The sequence below is a fragment of the Ovis aries genome, chromosome 1, assembly GCF_016772045.2.
Source record: "Ovis aries strain OAR_USU_Benz2616 breed Rambouillet chromosome 1, ARS-UI_Ramb_v3.0, whole genome shotgun sequence".
Classification (NCBI taxonomy): domain Eukaryota; kingdom Metazoa; phylum Chordata; class Mammalia; order Artiodactyla; family Bovidae; genus Ovis; species Ovis aries.
Genome location: NC_056054.1, coordinates 212,505,523 through 212,530,225, shown reverse-complemented (window position 1 = coordinate 212,530,225; position 24,703 = coordinate 212,505,523). Strand labels below are relative to the sequence as shown.

General features: G+C 36.1%; 1 protein-coding gene across 3 annotated transcripts in view; it reads left to right on the top strand.

Moving 5' to 3' along the window:
- Positions 1-24,703, top strand: part of NAALADL2 (N-acetylated alpha-linked acidic dipeptidase like 2) — a 1,658,881-nt gene that overhangs the window by 1,121,370 nt on the left and 512,808 nt on the right. For all 3 annotated transcript variants that reach the window (XM_042234309.2, XM_060393545.1, XM_042234305.2), the window contains one exon: positions 7,940-8,083. In XM_042234309.2, the coding sequence (XP_042090243.1) occupies positions 7,940-8,083 (144 nt within the window). The remainder of the gene's footprint in view (positions 1-7,939; positions 8,084-24,703) is intronic.

Genomic DNA, 24,703 nt, shown 5'->3' with positions numbered 1-24,703 from the left:
TTGCTAGTCTCATCAAAGCCTTATATACATTTTCAGTTGGTTACTAACAATAGAAAGGTCTTAGCAGATCCACTTCCATGACATACACTTTAAGATAACAGGATTAGAACTAACATAGAAATGTGTTATTAGACCCATTACTACAACAAACATTTTAAGATAAAATGATTATTCAGAAGGTTTTTCAGTTCAGTTCAGTTTATTCAGTCCTGTCTGACTCTTTGTGACCCCATGGACTGCAGCATGCCAGGCTTCCCTGTCCATCACCAACTCCTGGAGCTTGCTTAAATTCATATCCATTGAATCGGTGATGCCGTCCAACCATCTCATCCTCTGTCGTCCCCTTCTCCTCTTGCCTTCAATTTTTCCCAGCATCAGGGTCTTTTCCAATAAGTCAGTTCTTTGCATCATGTGGCCAAAGTATTGGAGCTTCAGCTTCAGCATCTGTCCTTCCAATGAATATTCAGGACTAATTTCTTTTAGGATGGAATGGTTGAATCTCCTTGCAGTTGAAGTGACTCTCAAGAGTCTTCTCCAACACCACAGTTCAAAAGCATCAATTCTTTGGCGCTCAGCTTTCATTATGGTCCAACCCTCACATCCATACATGACTACTGGAAAAACCATAGCTTAGGAGAAACATGTCCTTGAACAGGATACATTGTTGTTATATAATCATTAGTACAGAGTTTAAGGAAAAACACCCTTGAGCAAGATGTGTTGTTTTGTGGTGTAATCGTTAGCTCTGGGCTTAAAGAAAAAGAGAATGCCAGAAAAACATCTACTCATGTTTCATTGACTATGTTAAAGCCTTTGACCACGTGGAAAATTCTTAAAAGAAATGAGAATACCAGACCACCTTACCTGCAGCCTGAGAAACCTCTATGCTAATCAAGAAGCAACAGTTAGAACTGGACATGGAAAAATGAACTGGTTCAAAATTGGGAAAGGAGTATGTAAAAGCTGTAAACTATCACCCTGCTTATTTAACTTATATGCAGAGTACATCTTGAGAAATGCTGGGCTGGATGAAGCACAAGCTAGAATCAAGATTGCTGGGAGAAATATCAATAATTTCAGGTATGCAGATGACACCACCCTTATGGCAGAAAGAGAAGAGGAGCTAAAAAGCTTCTTGAAGGTGAAAGAGGCTTAAAACTCAACATTCGAAAAATGAAGATCTTGGCATCTGGTCCCATCACTTCATGGCAAATTGATAGGGAAACAATGAAAACAGTTACAGATTGTATTTTCTTGGTCTCCAAAATCAATGCAGATGGTGACTGCAACCATGAAATTAAGACACCTGTGGCTTAGAAAGAAAGCAATGACAAACCTAGGCAGTGTAGTAAAAAGCAGAGACATTACTTTGCCAACAAAGGTCCATGTAGTTAAAGCTATGGTTTTTCCAGAAGTCATGTATGGTGTGAGAGTTGGATCATAAAGAAGGCCGAGCACCAAAGAATTGCTGTTTTTGAACTGTGGTGTTGGAGAAGACTCTTGAGAGTCCCTTGGACTTCAAGGAGATCAAACGAGTCAATACTAAAGGAGATCAATCCTGAATATTCATTGGAAGGACTGATGCCGAAGCTCCAATATTTTGGCCACCTGATAGGAAGAGCCAACTCATTAGGAAAGACTGTGGTTTGGGGAAAGATTGAACACAGGTGGAGAAGGGGATGACAGAGCACAAGATGATTAGATGGCATCACTGACTCAATGGGCATGAGTTTGAGCAAATTCTGGGAGATGATAAAGGACAGGGAAGTGGGGCATGCTGCAGTCCATGGGGTCACAAAGTGTCAGACACGACTGAGTGACTGAATGACGATAACAATGAAATAAGCACTTTCACTTTAATTGTGAGAGTAGCCATCAGTAATACAAACTCTATTTCCTTAACAATAACTATGTGTTTATGTTCATATATGTATGTGTGTATATGCATGGATGTATACACAGAGAACATGGATGTACTCTGAGAACTTGTGTAGCACAAAGCACATTTAAATGTTAAGTATTTCATTTTTATCCATAACCTGAACAACACAGTGCTGAACTTGACTAGCTTGATGGAACCAGCAGGTTATGAGATACTGAAATAATAAAGGATCAGCTGTATTTACAAGGATAACAAAATGGCTAGCCAATTTAGTGCACTGATCATCTCAGGGAAATAACTGTAAATTTAGAAAGCTATGATAAAAGTGAAAAAGCATTCATGACAGTTATTTAATGGTCTGATTTCTGTCAAAGTGGCAGTCCTCTGGAGAAAGTCAAATCAAATATTCAGGGATAATATTGCTGAAATCAGCTTGTTCATTTGATAGCTGAGTCTTTTTCATAAAAGTGTACCACAAAATATATTTTTAAAATCTCTGCTTTTTAAGCTCTTTGATTGCTTGGTTGTCTGGCAAGTGGGAAGTATTTATACTTTCAATTTGTCAGTTTTTTACTATAATGAATTAGAATACTTGAAAATGAAGAAAAAGTCAAATCAGTTAGCTATTTTAATATTTATTCATGACTGAAATAAAGTGTTGTAAATATAGTTTTGATTTTTACATCACCAAATTTATCTTTAAGAAAAGGTCAGAACCAAAAGAAAAAAAAAATGCTGTCAGTCCAATTGAAAGTTACTGTTTAGTGCTAGCACATGCACAGACTTGTTACACATTTTGAAGGAGACTTTCTGAGAGCACTGTTGATTTGGAGTTTATTAATATAATCAGACTCTGTCATCCTTAATTTGGGGTAAGGTAAGCAAACATAGTCTATTATTCTTCATCCTTTTCGTCTTGCTTTGTTTTATATCTTCCTTGCTATGAAAATTATATAAATTATGCAACAGCTAAATATGTAATGATGGTAGGTCATTGCTTATCTAATGTGCGTATAAATCACCTGGGGAATCTTGTTAGGCTTCAGATTCTGATTCAGAAGGGCTGGGGTGGTGGTGACGGTTTAGTCGCTCAGTTGAGTCTGACTCTGACTCATGGACTGTAGCCTGCCAGGCTCCTCTGTCTGTGGAATTTTCTAGACAAGAATACTGGAGTGGTCTGCCATTCTTTTCTCCAGGGGATCTTCCCTACCTAGGGATCGAGCCTAGGTCTCCTGTACTGTAGGCAGATTCTTTACCAACTGAGCCACCTAAGGAATCCTGCCCATGCTGCTTGTCTGAAGACTATGCACTGAATAATGAAGGATTTGTAGGGTCTATGGTTATTATATCATGTAGCATGGATACACACACACACACACACACACACACACACACACACATGAGTCAGGTCTGAGGGTGAAGTTACACACCTCAATTTGGAAAGCATGCTGTGCTCCTCAAAGGCAGTGCATCCTCATGTCTGAGCCACACAAGGCCCTTTTAATTTTATTTATCAGTATATTCTTTACTTCGTCTCTCCTCTTAGTGCTTTAATTCTGAGGATCCCAGTGTCTAAGACTTCTGGTCTCTTAAGGGTTATCTTTCCTGATGCCCCAGGTGATTGGCATTTGCAGTATACACAAACATTTCATTTTACCTGAAAAGAATTGCATCTCACCACACAAAAGTGCTGACAGCTAATATATTTTCTTTATATACAGATGGGCTTGAAGTAGGCATCAAAGATTTGAAAAGGCGTAATGAAAAGCCTATTACATATGTACAATGAGAAACCATTTTACTAATTTTTAACCTCACTTCTACATTTCAGCCACTCTGGTTTGGCTCTAGACCTCTGAGCTCTTGTATTGTTTTTATTTCAGTCAATCATGTAATCACAACCCTTCAGTGTTACCTTGGTTGTTCAGATGTAGTAGATGGGATGACAATCTTCTCATAGTGAAATTATTTATGTGTTCTTTTTCAAACAGTGAGTCAATAATGGAGTCAATTTTGGGACTCTGTATATCCAGTTTCTTCTTTCTGCTGTATGCACATGGCATTTTATTGAGGATTGGATTACTGAATGAGAAGGATGAATTTGGATCTTTATTTGAGTTACAAAGAGTTCATAAAGTGAAGAAAGAACTAGATACCTACTAAAATAAAACGTAGTGTCAGTCTTTATTGAGCATACAAAATGTACAAGGTATGATATAAATGCCACAATCTAAAAGTTAAAGTGCTAAAATATTATGTGGTATATTTCCTGGATGGTACTCTTTGTGTCAAGGTACATAATCCATCTGATTTTCAGCTCACATCTAATGGATTCTTATAGTTTATAAGTGTTTTAAAATATAACTGAGTAAAAATGGTACATGTGTTTGGTTTTATTCTTAATCATACAAGTAGATTAAATTCTCTTAGTTCTTCAACAAATGAGGTTTTTTTTTAAATAACTTTCATCTGTAATTTAGTGTTAATGTCCTCCTGTAAAGTCCTTCTTTTAGTACCTGCTCTTCGAAGTGAACTGTTTGTCAAATTTCCATTAAGCTGAAGGTGAAAAATTAATGAACCACTTAGTTCAGATATTTCAAAACTAATGCAAGTCTATTAGTCATACAATACAAAAAAATCAAAGATGTTGGTTTGTTCAATTACTGTTTAGGGTTCACTCATATTTAACTTTTAAATGCATTGTTTCAGATGCTTAATATAACATTCTGGAGAAAAAAGAGGAATGCAGTTATTTAATTTTTATTAACTTAAAAATATATCTCAAAGATAATTTTATTTATATAAATATTGTTTGTATTTATATAAATACTGCTTGTAACCCGGAACAGTTAATTAGTGAGTTGATAGGAGTGGTTGGGTTTTGAAGGTTTTGAGAGTAGTTAGCTTGCAAGAAAGCACTAATATATAACAAACATGGGATTAATCAAATTCTGATTAACTTTCAGTTGTACCTCTGCTCCAATTTATAGACATTTAGACAATCAGTCAGATAGAAACACTGAACTATTTTTCAAGGAATTGTTAATTCACCCTCCCTGCCTGCCTTCTTGCTTTTGTTTCCTTTTCCTTTCTTTCCTTTCCTTTCCTTACCCCATTAATTACTGAGCTCTTGTTATGATCCTAGGAATGTGTTGGATATTGTGTGTTATGTAATAATGGGAAAGACTTGCTCCTTTTCTTTAAGGAGTTTAGAGGAGAAAATCAAAGTATTTTTGCATAGTGATCAGGTAATTAGAAATGCCAAGCATTGAAAAAAAAAAGTGCAGATAAATCACATAGAGCTGAAGGTGTCAGAGGAAGTTTCTTATAGAAAATGAGTTAAGCTTTGAAGGAAGTGTATATTTCAGAGATGTTCAGACATGTGATACATGAGATAAGCAAATAAAGTGGAAGAAATGGCTTAAGCGAAACATGGAGGATATAAATCACAGAATATGCAGGGGGACATATTAGTGTAAGATGTATGGAGAAGGCTGGTAGACAATAATGTTGGAAACATAAGGTCTGAGATTGTGAAGGGCCTTGAAGGAAGTTCAGTATTTGAATTGAGGAGAGGTGAAATCACGCAACATTTTGAGAAGTTTGATTTTGTGTTGGCAACATGTTAGCACCTAACATCCATGAAAACTGCAAAAGAACAGATTGCATGTTTGTTGCAAATACTGTCTCATTGTCCCTCTACACTGGAAGTTTCAAAGGCAATAGCTAAGGGAGGAAATGCATGCCGGGAGAGCCAAAGTGAGATGGCTATATCACAGGAGGACTTCCCAGCTGGCTTGCTGAGTGGGCCACACTGTCTGTGCCTTAGAGCACCAGCATGAAGCAACAGCGACTCGGGACAGCAGCTTCCTTGTGGTCTGAAAGTCCCCTTCAGGTGCCCTCAACTGGCTGCATGGCTGCTCACATCTTCTGTGTGAGCCACGCAGGGCTTGATTCATGGGCATACAACTCACACTCAGAAAGATGCGCACTTGATTCAGTTCCCTGCTATTGCCACGTTGAAATCCTTCCTACTGTTTGATCGAGAGTTCCCACATTGTCATTTTGCTCTGATCTTGTGAAGTATGTGTCCAGTCGTAGTACTTTGACATGAAAATGGTTAGGATGCAATGAACTACATTATAGTCAAAATGCATGGTCGTATAGCCGTATGAAAAGGAGTACTAACTTATGAGACCAGCTTTGTGTTTATACAACAAAACTGAACCTAAGCTTAAATCTTACTACTTTTTCTTCAAAGCCATGACTTCTGTGGCTGCCACAGCTGAATATGTTTTAGCTTTGCGGTTTTCCTGATGATAAATTAAGGAAAGCCTTCCATAACATATTGTGTCATTAATAATCTGCCTCCTGAAGCCTGGATACCAGTATTGTCGAGTTCTACACCCCCTGCAGTCCTATCAAATTAAATTCTGAGAAAACCTGTGGCAATTATTTTCTCTAATAAAAGTTCTGAAAAATACAACTCTGTGTTCACAAACGTTATTGGCTGCCTGCTAGTCATTCTGTTGTGTATTTCATTTTCTGAGTCAGTATAAATATATATATAAACTGAATAAAAGTGTATTTTTTTTGTTTTTTCCTTATGCAGAGTTTATTCTTTTCATTCTCTTTGTTCTGAATACTTGTGTAATTTTCTCTTGCTTGTGTTACCATAGTTGTTTCTCTCCTTATTTTCATTTAATTTTTATTTTTTCAAAGTTATAGATGAATATAAATAGAAATTTCTACAAAGCTTAGACACATTTATAAAAATGTGTCACCTTCTCTCATCCTTCCCTGTGTTTCTCTCTGCTTTGTCTATATCCCCAAAGCAAGCACTAAAATGCTTCCAACATTTTTGGTTGTTACCTATTTTTCATATTTATCTCACTGCCTCTCAAGAGTATGTTTAATAGTTGAATTCGCTTTTCAGTTGTATCCATTATATTGACTTACCACTATGAAAGATAAAGATTTCATTTTCTTTCATAGGTTTCCATGTTCCCTCAACCCTGACATTTTCCCTTTTTTCTTTTTTCCTGAAGAATGATATTTATTTTTGTATTAAAAAGTCATTGTTTATATTTCTATGGGGCTTCCCAGGTGGCTCAGTAGCAAAGAATTTGATTGCCAGTGCAGGAGACACAAGAGATGCAGGTTCAATCCCTGGTCAGGAAGATTCTCTAGAGGAGGAGATGACAACCCACTCCAGTATTCTTATCTGGAAAATTCCATGGACAGAGGAGCCTGGCCATGGGGTCACAAAGAATGGGACATGACTGAAGCTACTACTTAGCGTGCACACATGCACACACCTGGAAGGAAGGATTCTGTGCACCAATGAGAACAAGACATCTGAAGGGTCTTAGCAATCATAACACCATCCCATTTAAAGTATGAGAGACACCCTTCCCTGTGTCTGGTGTCTCCCTGTTCAGTGTCCCACTTACAGTCTCTACTGGAAGGAGGACCAGGCGCTGTTCATGTTGACTGAATGAGTGAGGGGTTCAGGAGGAGAGACTCCTTCGCAATCAGAATTTGACCAATCCCTGCTCTTTTCAGCCCTTCCTTTACCCCCCTTTTAATAGGTAGCTGATATTTTCAGTTCTCAAATCTTTCTGGGCTCTACAATACAAACTGCATTGCTTTTCAGCTTCTTCACTCTGCCGGCTATGTTTTGGTCTCCTGGGTCTGTCACATCCGTTGACACTCATCTGCTTTCCAGCTTCTAGTGTCTTACTGCTAGCGTGTCTCCTATTCTCTTTGCCCCTGTGGACTGATGCTTTCCTATCCCTTTGTTGTCATTTCAGTAGCGAATGGAAGCAAATGTCTGTGTACAATCTGCCATCATGAACTAGATTACATAATGCTACTTGACTGAATTTTTATTATCAAATATCAGATCATTTTTAACAAGTAGACAGTATTAATAAGAAGTAAACAAACAAATGAGTTAAAAAAAACTTACCACTAATACTTATTATAGAAAACCTGCTCTTCAAGTGTCTTTAATTTCTGTTTGCTAAGGATTCTATTTTTCTCTTTTGAATACAGATGGAAGCTTTAGACAAAACCGATCAAACCTCACCTCTCTACTAGTGCAGCCCATCTCAGCATCTCTTGTTGCAAAACTCATCTCTTTGCCAAAGGATAGAACCACAAATGGTGCCTGCAGCCCTCTAGAACTTCCAAATAATGGTAAAGTACTTAATGTCTTTCTGTGTGTCTTATCGTTTTTATAAGGCCCATGATCATTTTTAATCTGTTTGATTGGCATGTTTAGGATTATTCTTTCTCAGAAAAACCAAAAACATTTATTTCTGTTGATATGAGCATTTACTTCTCTGGCTTTTCAAAAGTAATTCTATAAAGACTGAGAGTTGACCAAGCTGAGAGATTAAAAAAAGAAGAAAAACATTTTGAACTGCAACTAAGAAAAGCAGCTTTACAAATAAAGCATTTTGTACATTCATGAAAATCTGCTTAACATAGCTTCTCAGTTTCAGCTTCAGCAGACTTGTTGCCTGCCAAGATTCAGTGGATAGCAGTCAGCTATCTGGGGTATGAAGTCTTTTAGTAGAAAGCATTAAAGCCTAATTCCTGCAATTGACTAAAAAATCCCTCTGTCTTTATGCATCATTGCTGGAGAGATGCTTCTTATACTGCAGTGCAGTTTGTCAGGCCTTGTTGGGACCACATAGGATAAAACTTAAGTTAAGCTACCTGTGGTGGGATGAAAGTCATGGGCTTCATCTTATTTCTGCCTCCAGCCTCAGCATTAGACTACTAAAGGAGAGACTTTCTGTATATATTGTTAAATTTGTATCTAGTTGGCTGTGAAATTCAACTTGAGGGGTCCATTTTTGTGTCTAGACCCAGAGGCTCAACTACCCATATTTTATCTAATTTGTTTTCTCCTGACAACAAAAGCATAAAAAATATGTTTTGAAAAAGCCTAAAAAATAATTTAAAAAAAAGACCCTGAATGCATTCTGAATTGCCCTTTCTTAGGGACAGGTTTTAAAAAATTTTTTAGAATGAGAACCTCTTAAACTGATTATTGATTGAACATAGTAGGAACTATAGAAAACAATGCTAAGACTATGTCCTCAAAATAGGAAAGAAGTTGTTATTGAAAAGTTTCTTGTTTAGCTTTTTCTATGTTCTAGTCTTAGCCCCAAATTTTGATAATGAGCTCTATTTGCTAAAATATGTATTAACACTATACTAATAATTTTCTTGTAAGAAAAGCATCAGACATTGAAAAGATCAAACTTAAGTCCAGATTTAATTAACTGATTGATTGGTTTATTCAATAAACAGTCAGAGTCCCTCCTATCTTAATCTGTAGAAGGAGATCCTGATTGCCTCAAGTTATCAGCTTATCACATCAACCATGTAATGACAGCTGGTTCAAGGATGATGCAAATTTGGCCAAACAGAGACATGACTCAATCTCTGGACTTTGAGCAATGGCTAATTTTAATGGTAGAACTGAATAAGAAATCATATAGCTCTAGGATATTTTGGTCCTTTTGAGGACCTTAAAGGCATAATACCTGACAATGGAACCAAGGTGAGGAAGCAGTAGATGAATAATATAAAGAGAGAGTGTGAGAAACAGACTAACTCTTGTCCACATCATTTGATACCTAAATAAAGCCTTGTCTGAAGCCATAGCTACTGAATTAACCATATATATATTGATACATTCCCTTTTTAATAGTCAACTTATTTGTTTAATTTTCAGTTACTTAGAAGCAAAAGTCGTGCAACTGGTACTGTAAAACTTACACTAAACTAAAGAATATTTGCATGCATGAAACAGACTCAGCAAAGTGTAGTGAAGAGGATGTTATTTATGTGGCAAGTCCTGCGAGAACTAAGAAGATTGTATAAGGGATAGAAAAACAAGCAGAAGAAAAATTTCTTGCCCAAATATAAACAGATTTTTTGTATTGAGTAAATAATTAGATATTGATGCCATTTAATTTCCCATGACCTTATTTTCTGTAGGTCTTACTCACTGATTATATATTGTCAGCCTTTGTCCTTGAGAGTCAATCAATAGCTGGGAATTTGAATTTTCATATATCAATCTGAGCTTGTCATTAAAAACCATGACTGCAGTGAAAAAGAATTAGATGAGAAAATATAAAATCCATTAGTATAATACAGAGTGGAAGGCTTAATGAATCATGTTAGAAGAAATATTTTAATATGTTTAAATTACTTTTGATAAATTGAAAAAAACAACTTACTATGATGCATAAAACTTAGTGTCATTAGTGTGAAATTTTCACCTAAGTAAATTTGAATTATATATCTTCAGATCATATGTCTTCACACATACATAACTATATATAACTCCTATTTCTCTATTCACAATTTCATATGTTCTTTGTTAGAAATATTTTTATCAGAAAAATTTAATCTCTTCTGATAATGTTTATAATTCTTACATACTTAAAATGAATTTTTAATATCTATATTTCTAATTTGTTAAAGAAAGTATATATTATTATCATTTCTTGAACAGAGAAAAAGATGTACTGAAAATATTATCTATAAACTTTGGTGATTTTACAATTTTTTTGGCAAATAACACAAATTAGCTCTTGAGGAGATATCCACTAACAAAAAATGTTAGTAAAAATAAGTCTAGCACTGCTGTTTTTTTACATTTAAGACTAATCATCCTGTTCAGTGTAGCCTCAGTGCTGCTGTATGTGAAAGATCCAGGAGTACGTTGTGCTATTCTGGTAAAAAAAAAAAAAAATCTTGAGCTGTGTGTGTGCGTGTGTATATATGTATGTGAAGTAGGCAATGGAGTAGTTTGGACGGGAATAGCTACCCACTCCAGTATTCTTGCTTGGAAAATGCCCTGGACAGAGGAGCCTGGTGGGCTATAGTTCATGGGGTCACAAAGAATCGGGCATGACCAAGAGACTAATACTTTCACTTTGGATGTGATATGGTGTGGCTTGGCTTTTGGAGACTTTGTAAAAGAGAATTCCCTAGTAGATCTGAAGTAAAAGAGAATTGAAAGCTTATTTTAGAGCAGAATGGGCTTTAACAATGTCTAGCCATCAATATGGAGGAAAATATCTAGGAGAACATGAGGAAAAATGCAATTTATTCAGACAACTCCTACAAAGCATTCATATAGGTACGATGGCCACTCTTTTAAAAATTCAGTGAGCTAGACTGCTGTAGGAAAGACTGATAGATCTTGTGACAGATGCAAGCTAGATGTTAGGAATCACTAAGCTATACTGGTGATACCCCAATTTTATGCCTCTTCAAGCTGCCAGTTGCACAGTGAACCTAGGAGTCTGAGCAGGAAGCTGACAACAGAGTAATCTATAGAACTAACGATCAGCCTTCATGAGCTGCCAGTCTGAAGTCCTCAGACAAAAGGAAGAAAAAGCTTCAGAAATCACTTTGAATGTCTGTTCATCAAGGGTCTTAAACAGAGTGAACATAGGTGGGAAACCTATTGTCCAAAGTCCACAGAAAGTACAGTCAATTCTCTGTTTCCCAGGGAGTACAGGTTGGGTTTACAGAGGGTGACACAGATCTGTCATTTAGCAGAACTTCTCAAGTTTCCAGCTTTCCATCCTGACAGCTTTGATTTTAGGAAATGATTTAGCTTGGATCCAGTCTAGAGTTTTGTTTGGTTGTTTGCTGGGAAGACTTAAAGATAAGCTGAAATATACACTGTTAAGCAAAATTCCTTTAACAAGTATTTTCCAACTTTTGATGTTTCTCAGCAATTTTTATAGGTTCTTGCATTCTTATCACATGTCACTTAAGTACATGTCACTCCTTCCAAATTATGGAAGTTCCAACTAAACTCTGTAGTTTATATATAAATCCATCAGAGCATAACCTACCTTTATATTTTAAAGATCATTTTTCATAATCCTTTTTTTCACAATGGGTGACCATTGTTATGTACTATTCTAGAAACTGCCAGAGATTCCTGAATGCCTTTCTGTGTCTATATCATGCCATTCCCTTCATGTGTCCACAGTTTCTCACCATTATCTTATTCAATATTATCCACATATGTCTTGCAAGTTATAAAGACACAATATCCTCTAAAACTCCATGTAAGTGCCACCTCCTCTATGGAGCGCCCTTTGGAATTTTACTCCAGTTGGAATTACCCTGACTGTCTCTGCTATGCTTTAGGAAATTATTAATGAATGCTATGTAGTATGGGGATATCATACTTTTCTGAGGAAGAGATAAGCAATGTGAATTTTTGTTAGAATGTATTGTTTCTAGTTTATTTCTATATGGTTTCAATTCTTTCAGGTTTCCTTTATAATCCAGGACATAATCAATGTCCCATGAGAATGTAAAAACAGTGTGTACTATATAAATGTCAGGTTTTAGACCAAATATCTAAGGTCATTCATATATTTAGCATCTTATTTTGAGCACTACAATCTCCCACAATATCAATTTATTTATTTTATCATGTAGTTCTATAAATTTTTGATTTATATATTTTGTAGTCATTTCTTAGGTGTTTATAAATTCAAATATATCAAATATTCCAGGTTGGCTGAAATACTTATCAAATAAAGTTATCTTTATATCTAGAATGCAAGTCTTAAATTTGATTTGACCTGATACTAATTTAGCTACATTAGCTTTTTAACTTTTTTTCAGTCAGTGTCTTTATGCTATATCATTTTATACTTTCAAACTTTTTGTGTCTTTTTTTTTAGTATGCCTAAAAAAAGCAAATAATTTGTTTTTTATATGCAATCCAATCTTTTAACTGAAGCATCTACTCTATTATATTTAATGTGATTACTAACATATTTATGCTTATATTTTTCACCTTGATTGGGGTTTCTTCTTTGTACCACGTATTTTCCTTTTATTTTGTATCTCTTTTAGATTTTAGGTTTTTCCACTATATTTTTTCCTCTACTATTTTAGAAGTTATCAATATTTTTTGTATTCTTTTAGAGTCACCCTAGTATTATTGCTTCTTGGGTATCTCCTCTCCTGCTCTGCTCTATGGTAGGCCTCTTGGGAGGGAGTGGGGAGAACTGTCCTTTAGGGTTCCTACTTCATGGAGGAAGAGTCTCTTTTTTGGAACTACTTTCTTCTCTCCAGCTTGGACAAGCCCAGGGCATTTTCTTCTGACATTTGTAGCCCACAAAGCTATCAAAATTAAAAAGTTATCCAGGTTTAATAAATTTCCCTCAGCTTTATTACTTTACGTATCTGGGTTCCCATCACAACCTATATTTTCATCTAGTAATTCCTTACTTTCTTGCTAGAACTTAAATGCCATTAACAAGATTTGTTACATATTTTATTCAGCATTTTAAATTATGTCTAATGGGAGAGCTGGTTGGAATATCCTAGCCCACCATATCGCAAGAAAAGGCACCCTTCTCTCATTTATTCCCTGACAACACAAATGAATGACTCTGAATATACCCAAGTTGCTCAACATATAAATCAGGCTATCATCAGGAAATCAATGATGCACTAAACTGCAATCCAAGGAAATTTAATTTGAGGCCTATGGAGAATGAAAATGGGAACAGAAAAGGGATAACTAGTTATTATTCCTTCTAAACCTAAAGTGAAGAAGTGAAGAAAAAGCAAGAGAGTTCCAGAAAAACATCTACTTCTGGTTTACAGACTACGGCAAAGCCTTTGACTGTGTGGATCACAACAAACTGTGGAAAATTCTTCAAGAGATGGGAATACCAGACCATTTACCTGCCTCCTGAGAAATCTGTATGCAGGTCAAGAAGCAACAGTTAGAACTAGACATGGAGAAATGACTGGTTCCAAATTAGGAAAGGGGTATGTCAAGGCTATATACCCTGCTATTTAAATTCTATGCAAAGTACATCATGAGAAACACTGGGCTGGATGAAACACAAGCTGGAATCAAGATTGCTGGGAGAAATATCAATAGCTTCAGATATGCAGATAATACCACCCTTATGGCAGAAAGCAAAGAGGAACTAAAGAGGTTCTTTATGAAAGTGAAAGAGGAGAGTGAAAAAGCTGGCCTAAAACTCAACATTCAAAAAGCAAAGATTATAGCATCTTGTACCATCACTGCACAGCAAATAGTTGGGGAAACAATGGAAACACTGGCAGACTTTATTTTCTTGGGATCCAAAATCACTGCAGATGATGACTGCAACCATGAAATTATAAGATGCTTGCTCCTTGAAAGAAAAACTATGACAAACCTAGACAGCATATTAAGAAGCAGAGGTTTTTTCCAGTAGCAGTCATGTATGGATGTAAGAGTTGGACCATAATGAAAGCTGAGTGCCGAAGAATTGATGCTTTTGAACTGTGGTGTTGGAGAAGACTCTTGAGAATCCCTTCAACTGCAAGGAGATCAAACAAGTCCATCCAAAAGGAAATCAGTCCTGAATATTAATTGAAAGGACAGATGTTGAAGCTGAAGCTCCAATACTTTGGCCACCTGATGCAAAGAACTGACTCATTGGAAAAGACCCTGATGCTGGGAAAGATTGAAGGCAGGAGGATAAGGAGATTACAGAGAATAAGATGGTTTGATGGCATCACCGACAGGATGGACATGAGTGTGAGCATGATCCGGGAGTTGGTGATGGACTTGGAAGCCTGGCATGCAGCAGTTCATGGGGTCACAAAGAGTCAGACATGACTGAGCGATTGAACTGAAATGAAACATGAAGTGGCGAAAAAAGAAAGTAGTTACAGGAACTGGCAAGTCTTTGAGCTTCAGGAGAGGCTGGTCTGTTGAAGCTGTGGATTTCATCTATGGAATACAGTCACTGCCAGCAAGTTACCAGTCAGAAAAGGTGATGGAAAATAATCTTTCTCTCATCTCACCTGCTGATCATTTTTTGATGTCTTCCATTTGCTAAACTCAACTTGGAGCCAAGTGTAAAGGAACCGGGTAGATGTACTCTATAGAGGTTAGCCTCCTGGGTCAGAGATCTGGTTAAACGATGAACACAGATCTGGAAGGACAAATAGAAAATGTGCAGTACAGAGTATAATAGATGACTAGCCTGCTGACTAATATGATGACTTGTGACATGTAGACTGTTCAGGATGAAAGATGTATAAAAATATGTTGGTTTTCACTCAGATACAAAGAAGGTAAAAGATATTTTGTCCTGGTATTTCAGTTCAGTCCAATTGCTCAGCTGTGCCCGACTCTTTGCAACCCCATGGACTGCAGCATGCCAGGCCTCCCTGTCCATCACCAACTCCCAGAGTTTACCCAAACTCATGTCCATAGAATCAGTGATGCCATCCTACTATCTCATCCTCTGTCGTCCCCTTCTCCTCCTCCCTTCAATCTTCCTAGCATCAGGGTCTTTTTCAATGAGTCAGCTGTTCACATCAGGTGGCCAAAGTATTGGAGTTTCAGGTTCAACATCAGTTCTTCCAATGAACACTCAGGACTGATCTCCTTTAGGATGGACTGGTTGGATCTCCTTGCAGTTGAAGGGACTCTCAAGAGTCTTTTTCAATGCCACAGTTTCAAAAGCGTCAATTCTTCAGTGCTCAGCTTTCTTTATAGTCCAACTCTCACATCCATACATGACTACTGGAAAAACCATAGCCTTGACTAGACAGACCTTTGTTGGCAAAGTAATGTCTCTGCTTTTTAATAGGCTGACAGAGGAGCCTGGTGGGCTGCCGTCTATGGGGTCGCACAGAGTCGGACACGACTGAAGCGACTTAGCAGCAGCAGCAGCAGCAGGTTGGTCATAACTTTCCTTTCAAGGAGTAAGTGTCTTTTAATTTCATGGCTGCAGTCACCATCTGCAGTCATTTTTGAGCCCCCAGAAGTAAACTCTGCCACTGTTTCCACTGTTTCCCCATCCATTTGCCATGAAGTGATGGGACCAGATGCCATGATCTTCATTTTCTGAATGTTGAGGTTTAAGCCAACTTTTTCACTCTCCTCTTTCACTCTCATCAAGAGGCTTTTTAGCTCCTCTTCACTTTCTGCCATAAGGGTGGTGTCATCTGCATATCTGAGGTTATTGATATTTCTCCCGGCAATCTTGTCTCCAGCTTGTGCTTCATCCTGCCCAGCGTTTCTCGTGATGTACTCTGCATATAAGTTAAATAAGCAGGGTGACAATATACAGTGTTGACGTACTCCTTTCCCAATTTGGAACCAGTCTGTTGTTCCATGTCTAACTATTGTCTGTTGTTCCAATTCTAACTATTGCTTCCTGAACTGCATGCTGATTTCTCAAGAGGTTCCTGGTAATTTACATTCTTCAAAATATTTTCCAATTTAGGTACTTTGCTAGTTAAAAGAATATTTAATTAAACTTTAATTTTTTTCCAAATGCATACAAGCTCACAAGAGTACATACATACATGGATTTTTCTGTGTTTATGTGTTCGCTAAAGACATGGGTTAGCTACTATCACCTAAAAGTGTGTGGTAAAAGAGATCAAGCAAATAGTTTCTGTTTAATATCTGGTCTCACTTTTTCAGAACCAAATTTTTATATTACTAAAACATATTTTGGGAGTATTCATGCATATTTTTATCTTTTCAAAGATGATCTCTGTTATTACAATATGGTTACTATTTACTTGTTAGAAAATAGATAAGCAAAAATATGCAAACATATTACATTCTGTATTAGTCATTTTAGGCTTCCATAATAAGATACCACAGACTGAATGTATTAGACAACAGACATTTATTTTCTCACAGTTCTAGAGCTGAGAAGTTCCAACTCAAAGTGCAAGAGAATTAGGATTCTGGTCAGAGTTCTCTCCCTGGCTTATAGAGGACTTCCTTCTCTCTGAGTCCTCACATGGCCTTTCCTCTGGGTACACACAGAGAGAGTAACAGATCTCTGATGTCTCTCCCTTTTCCTTTAAGACCACCAATCAAATCAGATTAGGGTACCATTCTTAAGATCTCTGTTAACTTCAATTTTCTTTTTAAAGTTTCTATTTCCTTCCTTTCCAATACAGCCAGATTGGAGTTCTAAAGGCTTCAGCATATGAGTTTTAAGGGACACAACTTAATCTAGAACACTTTCCTAATACCCAATAATTATAACTATCAATACCTTCTATAAATTCATCTAGATTTATATATAAATATGTTATATGACCAAATGAGATCATACCTTACACTATGGAATTTATTTTGAAAATTAAATATCTCTACTTTATCATGATAGTAAATTTAATCTTTCTTAAAATACAGACTATATTAAGTTTTACTAATCACCCTAGTCTTTGTATAGTGGGTTTATCCAAACCAATATCCAGTCTAGACCTAAAAATCATATTTCTCCTAATGCAGTATGATCCTCCTTTTCTTCTTTTTACACTTACTTTGTGAGACCAAGTCACTTGTTCTGCATGAGTCTTATCATCTTCATTGTGGGATGCTTCTTTGTGATTTGTATTCAACTAATTCTTCTAATTCCTATAAACCTGAAATTAATTCTTAGGGCTTATAATAGAACACTCAGTGTGTTTTTAAAAACATTAAGTACATTTTCTTGAGGCTGATATTTTTTTCAGTATCCAGGAGATGGTAAGGCAAGTCCAATTGATTCATGTGAGGTGAGTCATGAGGGACAGAATTGGGTCCTAAGACTAGAATTACCCCTTTGCATAAGCCTGCACTTACTGAAGGATCTATTGAAATTCAATTTCTGAGAAAATTTCAATATGGCAGGAAGAACATGGTGTTTGGGACAGGACCAATTATCAGTTTGTATATGTTAGTGTGGATTTTCTAGTTGCTTGGTGCCAATCCTTTCTGATTTGTCACTGTATGCTATATCAATTGATAAACATTTAAAATAAGACTTTTAGTCTAAAACATATAATATCCAGTCACTTGTGTCAGTTCAAAAATACCCTTGACAACAGGAAAACCCCATGTAAAAAAATGGAACACCCACATGGGTCTGATATATATTATGATTGTATATAATCCAGAAGCATTTTATACTCAGACAGTCAGAGAAGCAGTTGGTATTTAGGAAGAATTTTAGAAGATTACAAAGTCTCAATCATCAAAACTGTGATTCTAGAGCAGATTCCATTTCTTGGGATACAAGAAAATTGAAAAAATAATTCAGAGCCCAATCCAAGAAATTTTAAATTCTGGTAGCCAAGAATGAGACAAATATCTGACTAAAATTAGGAACTCCAGGAAGAACTTTATCTTGGAAACAAATGGTTAATCATTGCAGCTGGAACTCAAGAGTTAGCAGCAATTGTTAGTGCTTAAATCTCTAAATGATGTTGGAATTTTTCCTAGATACTGGGTAAGCTTACAGTGCAGGTGGAGATAAAGCTTTATGACCTATTGGGGAAGATGACTGAGAATCAGTTCATAACAACAACAAAAATGCAAGACAGAATTATCACTGGAATATAATTTCTGAAGCAGATAATTTTTCCTGCAACATGATTAAATTAAGGACTGGAGAGAGGCAGCTGCTTTTATGTCTTTTAGCTCTGACATTCCTCACCCTATGTGAATACAAATGTTCTCTGAGTGGAACACATTTTTGTCATCTTGAAATCTTTTGAACTTCACATATCAAATGTAAAGCTGCCATCCAGCTATGGAATATGAAAGACAGAAAACATTTAGTAAACGTGAGCTGAAAATGCTATCTTAAAGTAGTAATGCATACACACATATATATGCTCTGACTTTTCATGTAACAAACTGCATGGTTAAAGGTTCCCCAGGATTTTCTAATTTCAAAAGTATTTTTATTATTTTGAAATACATTCAAACTTACAGAAAAGTTGCAAGAATAGCACACAAAAAAGTTCTTCCTCACCTATCTACAGGTAGGCTGCTGCTGCTGCTGCTAAGTTGCTTCAGCTGTGTCCAACTCTTAGCGACCCCATGGATTGGAGCCTACCAGGCTCCTCCATCCATGGGATTTTCCAGGCAAGAGTACTGGAGTGGTTTGCCATTTCCTTCTCCAACAGGTAGGCTGCAGAATGATAAACAATTGCATTTGAATTCTCTCATGATGACATTCTCTCCTGCACTAACAGCAGTACCGCTGCAAACAGGAATTAAACTTTGATGCATTTCTACACGCACTCCAAGGCCCCATTCACTTTTTGCCAATTGTCCCAATAGTGTCCTAAATATCGAATAGATCTAAACTAGATTCATGTCTTGAAGTTACCAAGTCTCAAATTTCCTTCAGTCTGGAATAGTTTCTCCTTTTTCTTTTTCTGATTATTTTATCTCTTTTGAAGCTTAAGTGCCAGTTATCTTCAGAGTGTTCCCCAGTCTAGGTTTATCTGATGTTTCTTGTGAATAAGTTCAGGCTCTGAATCATTGGCAGTAATGGTATGGAAGCGAGACTGTGTTTTTCTCATAGCTCATATTAATTTGTTCCATAACTGATAAAGCTACCTTTAATCACTTGATTAAGGTGGTGCCCACTAGATCTCATCAACATTATTCTTTATTCTTTTTTTAAAGTAATCAATAAGCATTTGAAATCACACAAATATCTTACCCCCATTTCTACCTTCATCTACTAGTTTCAATGTTCATTGATGTTTCCTGCCCAACCAGTCATTGCCAAGATGCTAAGGGTTACCTTCTAAGTCCACATTCCTTCCACTCTTATCAGTTGGCATTCTCCTTTAAAGAAGAGCTTTCTTGGTAATTCCTTGACAGTCCAAGGGTTAAGAGCCCAACACCCCAACTGATATAGGCAGGACTTCCTAATCCAAATATTTTTTAGTTTTCTTTTTATGTTTAATATTACATTTTATTTAATTCAAGGTACCCAAAATATTATCTCTCTATTGCCATCAGTATGCATACTTAGTAAAGAAATAATTTATTCTTTATTTCTTTCTAAGACTTCAAAATCCAGTGTGTATTTTGCATTTATAGCACAATTCAATTAAAACTACATAATTTTTTTTCAAAGATAGATTTTATGCTTTTAATGGATTGTATTTTATGGATAAATGGATTGTATTTTATGGATAAAGATCTTTCTGAACTAAGCCACTGGTCATTAGGGCAAACAATTTTAGCTTTTAAACATTTTCATTTAAATCTTACATTCAGAAAACAACACAAATTCTAAGTACATAGCCCAGTTACTTTTCACAGTTGAACCCACTCATGTAACTCATGTATCTAAGTCACCTGTGGGGTCTTCAGTATTTTTTCATCTATGTTTTCTTTGCTTATCATTATATGATCTTGCCTTTTCCATGTTTCCTAAGTTTTTTTTCATGGAAAATAATTTTATTTTAATATAGGAGTGTGTACATATAAATCCCAAACATCCGATCTATCTCTCCCTCCACAATCCCCCTGGTAACCATTAGCTCATTTTCTGCCTGAGTCTATTTCTGTTTTGTAAATAAGTTCACTCTATTATTATTATTATTATTAGATTCCACATATAAGCAATAGCATATATGTCTATCTCTGTCTGGCTTACTTCACTTTGTACGATACTCTTTAGGTCTATCTAGCTACAAATGGCATTATTTCATTTTTTTTAATGGCTGAATATCTGTTGTAAATATATACAACATCATCTTATCTTCATAAGTTAATGGACATCTAGGTTGCTTCCATGACTTGGATGTTGTACATAGCTCTATAATGAACATTAGGGTGCATAGTATCCTTTTGAATCATGTATTTCTCCAGATACATGCCCAGGAAAGTGATTGCAAGATCATGTGGTGGTGTATTTTTAATTATTTTATTTTACTTTATAATACTGTATTGGTTTTCCATACATCAACATGAATCCACCATGGGTGTACATGAGTTCCCAATTCTGAACCCCACTCCCACTTCCCTCCCTATACCATCTCTCTGGGTCATCCCAGTGCACCAGCCCCAAGCATCCTGTATCCTGCATCAAACCTAGACTGGCGATTTGTTTCTTACATGATATTATGCATGTTTCAATGCCATTCTCCCAAATCATCCAACCCTCTCCCTCTCCAACAGAGTCCAAAAGTCTGTTCTACACATCTGTGTCTCTTTTGCTGTCTCGCATACAGGGTTGTCATTACCATCTTTCTAAATTCCATATATATGCGTTAATATAATGTATTGGTGTTTTTCTTTCTGGCTTACTGCACTCTGTATAATAGGCTCCAGTTTCATGCACCCCATTAGAACTGATTCAAATATATTCTTTTTAATGGCTAAGTAATACTCCATCGTGTGTATGTACCACTGCTTTCTTATCCATTCATCTGCTGATGGACATCTAGGTTGCTTCCATTTCCTATAAACAGTGCTGCGATGAACATTGGGGTACACATGTCTCTTTCAATTCTGGTTTCCTTGGTGTGTATGCCCAGCAGCGGGATTGCTGGGTCATAAGGCAGTTCTATTTCCAGTTTTTTAAGGAATCTCCACACTGTTCTCCATAGTGGCTGTACTAGTTTGCATTCCCACCAACAGTGTAAGAGGGTTCCCTTTTCTCCACATCCTCTCCAGTATTTATTGCTTGTAGACTTTTGGATCGCAGCCATTCTGACTGGTGTGAAATGGTTCCTCATTCTGGTCTTGATTTGCATTTCTCTGATAGTGAGTGATGTTGAGCATCTTTTCATGTGTTTGTTAGCCATCTGTATGTCTTTTTTGAAGGAATGTCTATTTAGTTCTTTGGCCCATTTTTTGTTTAGGTCATTTATTTTTCTGGAACTGAGCTGCAGGAGTTGCTTGTCTGTTTTTGAGATTAGTTGTTTGTCAGTTGCTTCATTTACTATTATTTTTTCCTGTTCCGAAGGCTGTATTTTCACCTTGCTTATAGTTTCCTTTGTTGTACAGAAGCTTTTAATTTTAATTAGATCCCATTTGTTTATTTTTGCTTTTATTTCCAGTATTCTGGGAGGTGGGTCATAGAGGATCCTGCTGTGATTTATGTCAGAGAGTGTTTTGCCTATGTACTCTTCTAGGAGTTTTATAGTTTCTGGTCTTACATTTAGATCTTTAATCCATTTTGAGTTTGTTTTTGTGTATGGTGTTAGAAAGTGTTCTAGTTTCATTCTTTTACAAGTGGTTTTCCCAGCACCACTTGTTAAAGAGATTGTCTTTAATCCATTGTATATTCTTGCCTCCTTTGTCGAAGATAAGTTGTCCATAGGTGTGTGGATTTATCTCTGGGCCTTCTATTTTGTTCCATTAATCTATATTTCTGTCTTTGTGCCAGTACCATATTGTCTTGATGACTATGGCTTTGTAGCAGAGCCTGAAGTCAGGCAGGTTGATTCCTCCAGTTCCATTCTTCTTTCTCAAGATTGCTCTGGCTATTCGAGGTTTTTGTATTTCCATACAAATTGTGAAATTATTTGTTTTAGCTCTGTGAAAAATACCGCTGGTAGCTTGATAGGGATTGCATTGAATCTGTAGATTGCTTTGGGTAGTATAGTATACTCATTTTCACTATATTGATTCTTCTGATCCATGAACATGGTATATTTCTCCATCTATTAGTGTCCTGTTTGATTTCTTTCACCAGTGTTTTATAGTTTTCTATATATAGGTCTTTAGTTTCTTTAGGTAGATATATTCCTAAGTGTTTTATTTTTTTCATTGTAATGGTGAATGGAATTGTTTCCTTAATTTCTTTTTCTACTTTCTCATTATTAGTGTATAGGAATGCAAGGGATTTCTGTGTGTTGATTTTATATCCTGCAACTTTACTATATTCATTGATTAGCTCTAGTAATTTTCTGATGGAGTCTTTAGGGTTTTCTATGTAGAAGATCATGTCATCTGCAAACAGTGAGTTTTATTCTTCTTTTCCAATTTGGATTCCTTTATTTCTTTTTCTGCTCTGATTGCTGTGGCCAAAACTTCCAGAACTATGTTGAATAGTAGCAGTGAAAGTGGGCACCCTTGTCTTGTTCCTGACTTTAGGGGAAATGCTTTCAATTTTTCACCATTGAGGATAATGTTTGCTGTGGGTTTGTCATATATAGCCTTTATTATGTTGAGGTATGTTCCTTCTATTTATGCTTTCTGGAGAGTTTTTATCATAAATGGATGTTGAATTTTGTCAAAGGCCTTCTCTGCATCTATTGAGATAATCATATGGCTTTTATTTTTCAGTTTGTTAATGTGGTGAATTACATTGATTGATTTGCGGATATTGAAGAATCCTTGCATCCCTGGGATAAAGCCCACTTGGTCATGGTGTATGATCTTTTAAATGTGTTGTTGGATTCTGATGGCTAGAATTTTGTTAAGGATTTTGCATCTATGTTCATCAGTGATATTATCCTGTAGTTTTCTTTTTTTTGTGGCATCTTTGTCAGGTTTTGGTATTAGGGTGATGGTGGCCTCATAGAATGAGTTTGGAAGTTTACCTTCCTCTGCAATTTTCTGGAAGAGTTTGAGTAGGATAGGTGTTAGCTCTTCTTTAAATTTTTGGTAGAATTCAGCTGTGAAGCTCTCTGGACCTGGGCTTTTGTTTGCTGGAAGATTTCTGATTATAGTTTCAATTTCTGTGCTTGTGATGGGTCTGTAAAGTTTTCTATTTCTTCCTGGTTCATTTTTGGAAAGTTGTACTTTTCTAAGAATTTATCCATTTCTTCCATATTGTCCATTTTATTGGCATATAACTGCTGATAGTAGTCTCTTATGATCCTTTGTATTTCTGTGTTGTCTGTTGTGATCTGTCCATTTTCATTTCTAATTTTATTGATTTGATTTTTCTCCCTTTGTTTCCTGATGAGTCTGGCTAATGGTTTGTCAATTTTATTTATCCTTTCAAAGAACCAGCTTTTGGCTTTGTTGATTTTTGCTATGGTATCTTTTGTTTCTTTTGCATTTATTTCTGCCCTAATTTTTAAGATTTCTTTCCTTCTACTAACTCTGGGGTTCTCCATTTTTTCCTTTTCTTTAGGTGTAGAGTTAGGTTATTTATTTAACTTTTTTCTTGCTTTTCCCTTAGCACTGCTTTTATAGTGATCCACAGGTTTTGGGTTGTTGTGTTTTCATTTTCATTCGTTTCTATGCATATTTTGATTTCTCTTTTGATTTCTTCTGTGATTTGTTGGTTATTCAGAAGCATGTTGTTCAGCCTCCATATGTTGGAATTTTTAATAGTTTTCTCCTGTAATTGAGATCTAATCTTAATGCATTATGGTCAGAAAAGATGCTTGGAATGATTTCAATTTTTTGAATTTATCAAGGCTAATTTTATGGCCCAGGATGTGATCTATCCTGGAGAAAGTTCCATGAGCACTTGAGAAAAGGTGAAATTCATTGTTTTGGGGTGAAATATCCTATAGATATCAATTAGGTCTAACTGGTCTATCGTATCATTTAAAATTTGTGTTTCTTTGTTAATTTTCTGTTTAGTTGATCTATCCATAGGTGTGAGTGGGATATTAAAGTCTCCTGCTATTATTGTGTTATTGTTAATTTCCCTTTTCATACTTGTTAGCATTTGTCTTACATATTGCAGTGCTCCTATGTTGGGTGCATATATACTTATAATTGTTATATCTTCTTCTTGGATTGATCCTTTGATCATTATGTAGTATCCTTCTTTGTCTCTTTTCACAGCCTTTGTTTTAAAGTCTATTTCATCTGATATGAGTTTTGATACTCCTGCTTTCTTTTGGTCTCCATTTGTGTGGAATATCTTTTTCCAGCCCTTCACTTTCAGTCTGTATGTGTCCCTTGTTTTGAGGTGAGTATCTTGTAGACAACATATATAGAGGTCTTGTTTTTGTATCCATTCAGCCAGTCTTTGTCTTTTGGTTGGGGCATTCAACCCATTTACATTT